Raw genomic sequence first — 12826 nt, 5'->3', positions numbered from 1 at the left:
GATGTTTTTCTTTTGTGTATAAATATGTAAATTAAGGAGTTACTATTTATTTCTAGCGAAATATCAGAAGTTTCAATTTTAAATTGTTTGATTTAAAGCCTAAATTGATATATTTACAAATAATTACAAAATCACTACTTTTAAGTGTGTGATAATTATCATCTATATTGTATTTATATTCACATGAATCAAATACTTTCCTAGAATGATAAAAGGTAGGGAAGGGAAAAAGGATATTTTTTTCTCTTCAAATTTTAGGTCCATTCGAAAATGATTTCCAATTAGTTTTATGTTTTTTAAAATGATGCCTATTCTCTCTTCGTCCATTCTTATACATGTCAATTCTTAACCAATTTTTAAAAAACAAAAACAAATTTGTAGAAACTACTTTTTTTTCTTCTAATTTTTATAATTTAACTTCAAATTTGAAAACGTTTTAAAATGTAGATAACAAGATAACGAAACACATAGTTAAAAGTAGTGTTTATAAACTAAAATTTAAAAAATAAAAAAACTAAAAACTAAATGGTAATCAAACAAAACCTTAGCAACCAACAAAAAAATTTCTTACATTGTTATTCTATTCACATATCTCCGATACTTTTTAGTATATATTTATTTTTTTTCTAATATTGAATCTTCACTCCATGTTGTTGAACTAAAACAAACATTTTTTTAAAGTATATTTTAAAAAATGTTTTGTTGTAATTCTTCATGGCATTTCAAGATGAGGGTATTCCATTAACTGTGTTTATTTAAATCCAACATTTTACCTTATGAATATCAAGAAATGTGTAAATGAAAATTTTATTAACTAAATTTGGGTTTTACATATCTTTCTCTTTTCTTTTGTTTTCTTCATTACCCTACTAGAAATTCTAGTTTTTCTGCTCACAAAATCATCGCCATGGCTCAATATTTCATCGGCAAAACTATTTCCCGACAAATTTTAAGGCTGTTTTTAGATGGAGGGAAGAAAAAGGAAATATAATACGGGACAAAACAGAGACAGCATAAAAATGGACCCAAACATCACCTTTTTCGTAGGGTAATCTTAGAGCCAACTTGGGGAAGGGGTCTGAAAATGATATGGAATTGGCTGAGCTATCAAATACATAATAGTTCATTAGAACCAAACAAAACCTCAAAAAGACCTATAAAATATTGTGTATATCAATATTGAAAGTAACTCCTTCATCAGAAATCGCAAAAAATCGAAGGTATCTACGAGTAACACCAAATTACCCAACATGAGCGGAAGTGAGCTAGACGTTAAGCCTAAGACCACTCTGCCACACCGGCAAGCGCCACAATATTGTCATTCTCGTATTGCAAAGTTATTATTGTTATTCTTTTTAATTAAAATTATTCTTTAAAGGTTTTGGTTCTATTGAGAATCCCACATTGAACAATGGTTTATAATAGATATGGATTATTTCTTTCATTGTCAATTGATTTTGAGATGAAACCTATAAATATTGATATGGTATCAGAGTTCAAAACGCTCAAACGAGCAATCGGTTCAAAAATTAGATCCGACAAAGATTGATGAGCCAAATCTTGAAGGGACATGTTAAGGATCCCACATTGAACAGTGGTTTGTAATAGATATGAGCTATCCTTCTCATTGTCAATTGATTTTGAGATCAAACCTAACCCATGATAGGTTCTGTATAGACTAAGGTTAGAAAGTGATATATACCACAAAGCTATTCTTTGTCACTAAATTTGGATAACATAATTTTTGTAGTCTTTTCTTCTTCTTTTTTATTATGAAGGCAATGACTTGGTCTGTTGACTTTTGCTTATATTTAATTTATTTTAAAAAGAGAAAAAAGAATAATAAGGAGTTCTCTTTTATTTTTTGTTCCAAAAAATAAGTTCTTTGAATAATCTCCCATATGGATTATTTGAATATTTCTATTTGATCCTATCATATGGAGCATTAAAAAAATATGGATACTTAAAAACATTTTAAGAGATCTTGTGAAACCCTAGGAAGAAGTGCTGGAAAAGTAAAAAAAAAATTGGAAAATTTCGTCTTTTCCGAGCACCCAACTCTTTCAAACTTTCAAATGTCACAAAAAAACATGTTTTTTTTTCAAACATTTCTGGATGATTTAAAACGTCACAAAAAATAAAAAAATTTCGAAAAAAATTTCTACCTTTTATGACGTTTTTCTTTGTTTTCAAGATTTTTTACTATTCATCAGTGTCATGGAAGCCCGAAATCGTAGTAGCAACTAGAAAACAAAGAAAATAGTTGATAAAACTACGGCACAAACTAAAAAGTTATATTGTAAATTCAACTTTTCTTTTCTCTTTCATCATGAACAAGTATATATACACACATATGTATTGCACTTTTTATTTTATTTTATTTTATTTATTATTTATTTTTTGAGTTCAACAGTATGTGGGGGTGACAATCTCGAAGCTACGAACTTTTGGTCGAAAATTTATGTCTTACCCAGTTGAGTTATATCGAGGTAGGCGCATTGTTTATTTCGGCTAATTGTTAGAAATGTTTTTTGAATTGAACTTGATCTCCCAAGCTTAGTGAAATAACTAAACTTGCTTATTATATGGTTCGATACTCATTTTATAAAATAAATATGATTTTCCTTAAATCATAGTTTTAAAATCATATGTGGATTTTCTCTTCATTAATTTATTTTCCGCAAGTTAAAGATTTAATGAAATCTTGAATTTTTCGAGATAGGATTTATGAAATTTGAATAGTTAATTCATTTTAAGTTTTGGAATGAAGAAGTTTTATATTTATTTGGGCAACAATTGCACGTATACTTAGCTTATTGGATTGATTTTAACTTTCAAAATTTCAATCTCATCGAATCAAACCCTAAACTTTAAATAACGGATAAAATTTATACTTTTAATTAGTTAAATTATATTTTTTTTATTCTATTGTTTACCTTACATATATATATTTATCAATATTGTTTACATTAACATATAAATATATATTAGTCTATTCAATTATCTTATATATCATATCAATTTAGTCAAAATTAATCTAAAAAAAATCTAATAGACATACGAGATTAATGTTGCATTAATGAAATTACTAACAAATAAAACATACCAGCACAATCTAAAGTTTATAGATGTAATAAATTTGTTTGCTAAATAGGCACAATGTTTTATTTGCTTAGCTAGCTAGCTTTCATACAGAGAAATAGTTTCATGAAATATTGGATTAATTTGATGACATTATTAACCCTTTTTTTCTTTTCGTTTATTTTCTTTTTAATACAATTTTGGTCGATATACTTTTGATTTTAGTTCATTTTAGTCTATGTACTTTAAAAACGTTTATTTTAGTCTCGTACTTTCAATTATTGTTCATTTTAGTATTTATATTTTCAAAACTTTCATTTTGGTTACTGTATTTTTAAAAGTGACAAAGCAAAATTCTAACACAAATTTTATAAACAATATAAACTCTTTAACACAAATTTATGCATAGCTACATTTTAAGAAATTTAGTGAGTGAAATTATGATCGAAAGAAATGAGACAAATAAAACTAAAGATGCAAAAATGGTAACTTTTAAAAGTATGCACGTTTTGAAATTACAAGAACCAAAATAAATCAATGTCGATCAAAATAATATTTAATCATTTTAAAAACTCAATTTACCCTCTTGTCTTTCTTAGTTAAGTTCTATTTTCAAGAATTCCATTTCTAAACCTTTCCTATGTTTTTTTCAACATCTGTTCTCTGCTACCTTGTTTGGTTTTTCAAATTGACGAGTTGTTGATGAATTTCAAATAATAATGTTTCAAAAATTAAGTGAAAAAATATATTAGGTAATTGTTTTTTGAATTTTCTTTGACAGAGAGAAATATTTTTAAGAACAATTAATGAATTTGTACCTCCTTTGAGAGAATATTGGTCTTGTAGATAGTGAATTCAAGTGAAACGATTAAAACACAACTTGAAAATATTTTTGTAAAGAAAATTGAGAGGCTATTTTGTAAAATAATTTCCTTTCATTTTTGCTATCAATGCATCAATTTTTATGTTAGATTGAAATATCGATATCTCGAAGAAAATTTAATACCCTAATTTTATGTTTATATATACAAAAATTGGGACAAACTACTTGACAAACTATCTCATTTTTCAATCTATTTTGTATTCTACACGATCATAGATTTAATGTCCTTTTTTCTTATACAAAAATATTTTGATTGAAATAAGTTGATATATACATTATTAAGCATAGCTTAGCAGTAATTGATATATGTCTCAAATCAAGAGATTGTAAGTTCAATTCCCAACCCATATATTGTACTAAAAAGAAAACAAATTAAATTTGAAAAGATATAGACGTTGACCAACTGCCTTAAACATTAGGAACGAAGATTATATATATATATATATATATATATATATATATATATATAAAGCTTAATATTTACGTCTTATCATGTACTTCAGCGATAGTCTTATTTTTCTAAAATTTGGAAAATCACCTCTATCTCATTTTTCAATCCATTTTTAATTTCATATCCCAAAATTTAATCCTCTTTTTAAGAAGATTTTTTATCAAAACAAATCAATACATTAACCATACATTTTCAAAAATTTAAAAGAATATAAATGAAATTAAAAAGTGTACATACATATATTTTAGTACAAATTAAAAAGTATATTAAACATTAGAAATCAATCTATATAGTTGACGCAGTATTTAGATCTCCCCGTATGAAACATAAATTAAAAAAGAAAAAAAGGAGTTCAAACCCATGATAATCAGGTACCTTAAAATTAATTTCTATGTATTTTTCGATACTAAATATTATAGGGTCAGATCACAGTTGCTATGTGAGATTAGTTTAGGGATGTGTAAGCTAGTCCAGATACTCACGAATAAAAAAAAGATTGATGTATGGATATTCTTGTCTCTACTTTCATTATTTCAATCCCACAATCTTTTTTGAATTATATATATATATATGTGTGTGTATATATGTATATATGTATATTTCGACACATGCATGAAATGAATATTAATTAGAAAGGACATAGACAAAGTTATAAATGGAATTAAGTTGTAAGAATTGACAACCTCAATAGTTTTGTTGGCATTTTGGATAATATGGCAAAGAAAATAAATAGGAAGGATCGAAATGAATGTAACGTTTTACATTTTGTCACAAATGAAACCTTTTTAATTTTCTTTCAAAATGTTTTTTTTTTTTTGAATTTGGAACCAGAATATTTACAACAATAGTAAAGAAAGAGACAAAGATTGTGTTGTAAAAAAAAAGGAAGAAAGACAAAGATTTGATTGATTCCCACTTTTAATGTTTTGGCTGACCCAAAAAAAAAAAATCAATTTGATAGGTAATATGAATTGAATTTTACCTCAACTATCCATAACGTTGGAATTTGAAGTTTTCGAGAGTTTTTTTTATATATTTACCCACTAATTTCAACGTAAAAGGTAAAATCTTTTAGGGTAAATTGTAAAAACCACCCCTGAACTATAATAGTTGTTGTAAATATACCCACAAACTTTTAATTGCAAAAATTAAACCTCCAACTTAAATAATGGTTTAAATTAAACCTCTATGTTAGTTAGGTTAACGTTCCGTTAAGTCCTCATTTAAAAAACAAAGTGATGTTTTAAAAAATAAAATAAAACCCTTCATTACGTTACAGAATCATGCATAACAAACACAATCTTTTCGATAGGGAGAGAAAACGAAGAGTTTTCATGATTTCTAGTAGAAGACAAAGACAAAATCGATTTTAAACAAGATCACTACTTGAATTCTAGTTTCAATCATAATATATATGCTCGACTTGGGAGTGTTCACTGGTAAGTAATCAACTTGAACAACAAGAATCGTGCATAAACAATGTCGTGACGTCGATAAACAAAAACTAATTTTGTGAGGTTTCTTCTATAAAAATTATATAAAAAAAACAGTAGTTTCATCTATTTCCACGTATGAACCTCCATAAGTGAACGCACAAAAAAAATTCAGCAACCTTCCATCTCCATTTTTGCTATAATATCATGTGACTTAACAATAAAATTGAGAAGGAAAAGATAAAAACTCGGCCACGTTCAAAACTCTACCACCAAACTTATGAAAAGGAAAAAATTTAAGAGGATGATACTCGATTCGATGCTGTATTACTTACCATTGAACACTCCCAAGCGACAATACATATTATGATTGAAATTGGAATCCAAGAAATCTTGAAAAAAAAAATTGTTTGTTAAGTAGTGATTTTGTAACTGAAGGACTTTATTTTATTTTTTAAAACATCCGTTTGTTTTTTAAAGGAGAACTTAACGGAAGGTTAACTACTAGAGAGAGGTTTAATTTAAACCACTATTTAAGTCAGAAGGTTTAATTTTTACCATTAAAAGTTCGTGGGTGTATTTGCAACAACTATTATAGTTTAGGGTGGTTTTTGCAATTTACCCAATCTTTTAAATTACTTGCTAATTTTAATGAAAATAATCCTAACAAATATTAACATGAGCTCAGCGGGATAGTAATTAGCTTTTGTCCAATGAATAAAAGTAAATCATAGTAAATATTTATATAAGAATTAACCATTGAATAACCCCATATAGAGGTACCAATTTAAACAAAAATCTAGTTCCGGTTTTTGTTCTTAAGAGAAGATAATTTGATAATATAATAAATAAATTTTATAATTGTATATTTGAGAAAATATTAAAGTTGAAAATGAAATTTATATTAATATTAATTACTTTTCAAAAACTCTTATATTGATATGAATTCTACCTAATAACATACAAAAATTAATAAATATATAATAAAATTAAAAATAAAAATATTAAATTAATTTTTTAAAAAATCTATTATATAAATACAAATTATATTAGATTAATGTATAAATTATATGAATATTCATAAGGACATTTTCGAGAAATTATATAAATTTAGAACATAACAAACGTGGCTATTCAGATATTTCCAGACATTTATATATTTTCCTACAAAACAAATTTAGCCATCTAAAAATGCCGGACATCTAAAATTTTGGATATCGAAAATTCCAGACATCTAAAAATATCAGTCATCTACATTTCCAACAAACAAACGGACCCTAAAGCAAAGAAAACTGAAAACAAACGAAAGAATATATCAGTAAAGAGGTATGGTTTTCAAAGTAATAACATTATTATCAAGCAAAGGAACTTTCTATTTAGTCTCATAATTTAAAATATTCCTAATTTCAAAATATTCAAAGTATGTTTATTTAGTTTTTATATTTTTAAAGAGATCTAAATAGATGTTTAAACTTATTTAATCTTAGGTCTAATAGATTCCAATGGTTAATTATTTCGCATTTATACCAATCTACTGCTAAAATTGATTAAAATAAGTCTATCATCTATTTTATTTAAATCATTATCATGAAAATGTTAACCATACAAATACTTAATTATTAGGCACAAAATTGAAGGCCAAAGATCTAAAGTTCAAAAGTTGTGTATTTAACTCTCTTTGTACTGCCAAAGCAAACATAGCTCAGCCGTAATTGACATATATCTCCAACCAAGAGGTTGTGAGTTTGAATCCCCTCCTCGATAATACTAAAAAAAAGAAAAAAAAAACTCTCTTTACCATATAACCTAATGTTGAACTAATTAGGTTAACAACAAGAATACACATTCAACACAAAGTTAAAATTTAAGTATGCGATATTCTTTCTTTTTGGTTAAAACACTATTTTAGTGTCTATATTTAAGTTTTGGTTCATTTTGGACCCTATACTGTCAAAATGTTTGTTTTGGTTCTTGAACCTTCAACTTTAATTTATTTTAGTCCTAAAAATATAATGTCATGTTAAAATTGTGATATAAAATATAGGACCAAAAATAAAATTAAATGACAAAAATGATAAAGTTGAAAATACAAAAACTAAATAACTGAGAAGTTTTCCATTTTGGTCTTTTGTCTAGGACCCACTAGAATGAAGGGAAGAAAAAAAAAACCCAAACTTGGTCGCTTGTCTTCTCTTCTGCATCATTGTGGTTTTACAAAACAGAATGACACACAAAACAACCATATTACACAAAATATTTATGTTCATGATGAGAATCCATGTCGTTTTAGTGTTTTGTTTAGCCAAAATTCAAGCTCTCCTTTGGTTGATAACACGATCACAATCTGTTTCACCTCTGCTAAATATAGAAACCAGATGTGAAGAATTTGTTAGACAATGGAGCGAGTCTCCCTCTCCCTCTCCCTCTCGCTGTTTCTCTCTGTGGATGATCTGTTGCGTTCTTCTCCATGGCCAATCCCCAAATATGCCAATGGCAAAACTGATTGGATTCCACAGATTGATTGGTTGATTAATAGCCTGTAAAAACTAACAAAGAAACCTGAATCAATTTATGAAATCCAACGAAATGACCGTTTGTTTCTGTTTCAGAAATGGAATGAACGGATGGACTCTCTTCCATTCAAATCGTTCCGCTTAGCATTCTCTTAACCAAAAAAGAAAAGGAAAAAAAAAAAAAAGAAGAATCAGCAAAAAACGAAACGATGTTAGAGAAAGAGAAAGAGATTTTGGTATTGGGATTTGGATTGGGATTGGAATTGGGAATCTTGTTGTTCTGTTGTAAATGTCAGATTGATTGATCGATTTCTATTTCTTTTTGTTTTCTCCCATTTGGGTAACCTTCAAAATCCATCAAATTCGAGATTTCTCCATCTGGGTATCCTCAGAAATCGCTCGAATTCGAGTTCCCGATCGAAAACATTCGAAATCCCATCTGGGTTTTCTCAGATTCGAGAGTTATGAGCAGAGAAAGTGGGGTTTTGAAGGCGTGGGAAGCGACGGTTCGCAAAACCCAAGCGGCGAAGAAGCGCGCCCACAGCATATTTGGCACGACGTCGGTGGCCCACGCCGACGACGGCGACATCATCGACGGCGACTCCGTGGACCTCGAGTCATATTCCGGCGACATCTACCACGCCGACAGAATCCTCCCGAACGGCGACTACTACACCGGGCAGTGGTGCGACAGCTTCCCCCATGGCCACGGCAAGTACCTCTGGACCGACGGCTGTATGTACGTCGGCGAGTGGAGCAAAGGCAAAACCATGGGCCGCGGCCGCTTCAGCTGGCCCTCCGGCGCCACCTACGAGGGCGAGTTCAAGAGCGGCTACATGGACGGAATCGGCACCTACACCGGCTCCAATGGCGACACCTATAAAGGCAACTGGGTCATGAACCTCAAGCACGGCCATGGCATCAAGAACTTCTCCAATGGCGATTGCTATGATGGGGACTGGAGGAGGGGGTTGCAGGAGGGGAATGGGAGGTATCAATGGAAGAATGGGAATCACTATGTGGGGGAGTGGAAGAATGGGGAGATTTGTGGGAAGGGGACTTTTGGTTGGAGCAATGGGAATAGATATGAAGGGTATTGGGAAACTGGGTTGCCCAGAGGGAACGGGACTTTCAAATGGCCTGATGGGAGCTTCTATGTGGGGCATTGGAGCAGAGATCCTCAAGAACAGAATGGCACTTATTACCCCTCTGGTTCCACTGGGAATGTGCAGTGGGATCCTCAGGATGTGTACAATGTGGACTTCAGTGACTGCAAGATCTGCCTTGGAGAGAAGGTTTCGATCCTCCCCTCGCAGAAGAAGCTCGCGGTTTGGCGGTCGTCGAAGGGGGAGGATGGCGTGAAGCCGAGGAGGATGTCGGTTGATGGGAGGGTGAGTATTGATGTGGAGAAGCCGTTTGATAGGATGCAAATGTGGGGCGTCGGGGGCGGGGACGGGGACGATCTGGGGTGTTGCAGCGAGAGGACGTCGTCGGTCGGAGGAGTTGGGAGAGGGGATATGGCGGACTATATGTTGGGTCTGAATTTGGATAAGGATGCACTTGGGATGCCAATGAAAATGCCAAGGTCTTCTAAGAGGCAAGGGGAGACCATCTGCAAAGGCCACAAGAACTATGATCTTATGCTCAATTTGCAGCTTGGGATCAGGTAGTTTGGATGATCAAATCCATTTTTTGTTCTCTTTTTTGTTGATCTCTTAACACAATCATTGCTGCAAACTTGTTTTTGGTTTTTGTTTTTGTTTCTTAAGTTCTCACTTTGATTATATAACAGAGCAAGCCCTGTTTTTCCCCTGTTCTGTTTTTTTGGTATATCATGACCATTGTTTTCTTTAACCATTAGTATGTATGTGTCTGTGAGGGTTGAACAGGCACTCGGTAGGAAGACCGGCCCCGATTGCGTCCCTCGACTTGAAGCCTTCGGCTTTTGATCCAAAGGAAAAGGTTTGGACCCGATTCCCTTCCGAAGGAAGCAAATACACTCCACCCCACCAGTCTGGTGAGTTCAAATGGAAGGACTATTGCCCTTTAGTTTTCAGGTACAATGCCAATTCTTTAATCTATAGCTTTGCTCTAGATTACTCCATTTCTTAGATTTGCACTTTAGAGAAAGATCAATTGTTTAGTACTTTAGAAAGAGGAACTGATTAGAATTCTCAATTCTATCAAATTTGACTTGTTTAACCAACCGGTTAGCAGTGTCTTGTTGCATTTTTTTTTTTTTTTTTTTTTTTTTTATGTTTCTTAGATTTGTTAATAGACATTTCCATCCATCTTCAGAACTCTGAGGAAATTGTTCAAGGTGGATCCAGCTGATTATATGCTGTCAATCTGTGGGAATGATGCGCTTCGAGAACTCTCGTCTCCTGGTAAAAGTGGTAGCTTCTTCTACTTGACGAATGACGACCGATACATGATAAAGACGATGAAGAAGTCAGAAGCAAAAGTGAGATTTTGTTTTCCTATACTATATTCCTTTTGAATCAATAACGGCTAATGTAATTTGGGAGAACTTGACCTCATTTTGCAGGTTTTGATAAGAATGCTCTCTGCTTATTATAATCATGTGAGAGCCTTTGAGACCACTTTGGTGACCAAATTCTATGGTCTTCATTGTGTTAAACTAACCGGGCCTATCCAGAAGAAGGTAAGCCGATGTTTTTTTGTGACACGAACTTTACTGATGACGAGAAACTGCTTGGGTGAGAATGTGTTTTAAATTCAATGGATGCTTCCTGTGTTTTAAACATAGGTAAGGTTCATCATCATGGGAAACCTTTTTTGCTCGGAATATTCCATTCACCGACGGTTCGACTTGAAAGGGTCGATTCTTGGACGCACGACAGATAAGGCTGAGAGTGAGATTGACGAGACAACCATCCTTAAGGACCTCGATCTTAACTTTGTGTTCCGACTGCAGAAATCGTGGTTTCAAGAGTTTTGCAGGTGCAACTATGCTTTAAAGGATTTCATGCTTTGAGAAGTTGTTTCTATTTTCTTGTCAAAAGATTGTATCGTCATCATAACTTGATTCACTAGTATATTTATAATCTTCATTTTGGCATTTGCGTTTGCGTGTGCGTCTCCGTTTGATGTTTGTGTATCGTCTTTCTTTTAGGCAAATCGATCGGGACTGCGAGTTTCTCGAACAAGAAAGAATTATGGATTATAGTCTTCTAGTTGGTCTTCACTTTAGGGAAACTTCAGCTGCTGGTGATTTGATACCTTCCGGGTCTCGCACGCCTACAGGTTTTTCTCCTCTCTTTTCCTCCGTCCATCATCTCTCTCTCACTAAATTATGAACTATCTCTCTTGCAGGCGGGCCCGAGAACGAAGTCGCTCCTCGTCTGTCTCGAGTCGACTTGGATCAGCTTTTCCTAGATCCATCCAGGTGAAATATAAATCTCTATTGATTGCAAACAGTTTGGCATTCTTCTTTTTGAATGAAGTGCTTGTTTGTACAAAGCCTTTGAACTACAACTTGGACAATTTTTGGTTTGTAGATGGTCGAGTATCAAATTGGGCGTAAACATGCCTGCTCGGGTCGAACGTACGATCAGAAGAAGCGATTGCGAGTTCCAACTGGTCGGAGAACCAACCGGAGAGTACTACGACGTGGTTATGTTCTTTGGCATCATTGACATACTTCAAGACTACGACATTAGCAAGAAGCTTGAGCATGCATACAAGTCCATCCAATACGATTCGACTTCGATATCAGCTGTCGACCCGAAGCAATACTCGAAGCGGTTTCGTGACTTCATATTTAATATCTTTGCCGAAGACGAGGCCGAACTTTAAAGGAAGAAAATCAACAAAATCTCTCATTCACATTCTTTCATTTGTTTTATAATATAGAGCAACAGATCATCATATCTTGATATGTTTTAGTAAATGAGAAGAAAATTGAAGCAATAGAATTCTGTTTATGTAACCCATTGCTGTAGTTTCATTACAATTACACACAGAAAAAAAAGTATAGTCATTGATTATTGGATACATATTTGGTATCAATTTGCAATTGTATATACAATTAATCTCTTCTTTCTTCATATTTTAATGCTAATTTACAATATTTATGAGATGCATTATTTTTATTTTTATTTTTTTTGTGTAAAGTTTAAGACATTTTATGCTTAAATTGAGCTGTGAGATTGGAATTGTTTAGAAGTGATTTTTTAAAAAATAAAAAATTGGTAGAGTTAAAATTTTAAACTGAGGTAGATGGTAACTAATAATTGAAAGTCTTACAATTTCTTTCTTAACAAAGATAGTTATAGAAATTCTAAAAACAGATTAAACAAAAAAAAAAAAAGGATTTATAGAACTTTTAGACTAAGCACTTAGTTTGCTTACCTTCTAATTTAATCACTTTAAAAAAAAATTTTTAAACCCTTTTTATATAAATAGCTTTAATTAAAATATTTTTGTGTTCGATTACATTTTC

The 12826-nt window shown here is 31.8% G+C and overlaps 1 protein-coding gene across 1 annotated transcript; it reads left to right on the top strand.

Moving 5' to 3' along the window:
* The first annotated feature begins 8041 nt into the window (after positions 1-8041).
* On the top strand, positions 8042-12439 carry PIP5K4 (phosphatidyl inositol monophosphate 5 kinase 4). Its single transcript, XM_088127104.1, has 8 exons — positions 8042-10027; positions 10251-10418; positions 10660-10825; positions 10910-11026; positions 11132-11325; positions 11498-11628; positions 11698-11770; positions 11883-12439. The coding sequence occupies exons 1-8, from the start codon at positions 8826-8828 to the stop codon at positions 12178-12180; spliced, it is 2349 nt and encodes a 782-aa protein (XP_087983230.1). The 5' UTR covers positions 8042-8825; the 3' UTR covers positions 12181-12439.
* Positions 12440-12826: the final 387 nt, after the last annotated feature.

The sequence above is a fragment of the Momordica charantia genome, assembly GCF_013281855.1.
Source record: "Momordica charantia cultivar OHB3-1 chromosome 1 unlocalized genomic scaffold, Mcharantia_2.0 BLBB01000001.1, whole genome shotgun sequence".
Classification (NCBI taxonomy): domain Eukaryota; kingdom Viridiplantae; phylum Streptophyta; class Magnoliopsida; order Cucurbitales; family Cucurbitaceae; genus Momordica; species Momordica charantia.
Note: the sequence above shows the minus strand (reverse complement) of the source record. Positions and strands in the feature narration are given on the sequence as shown.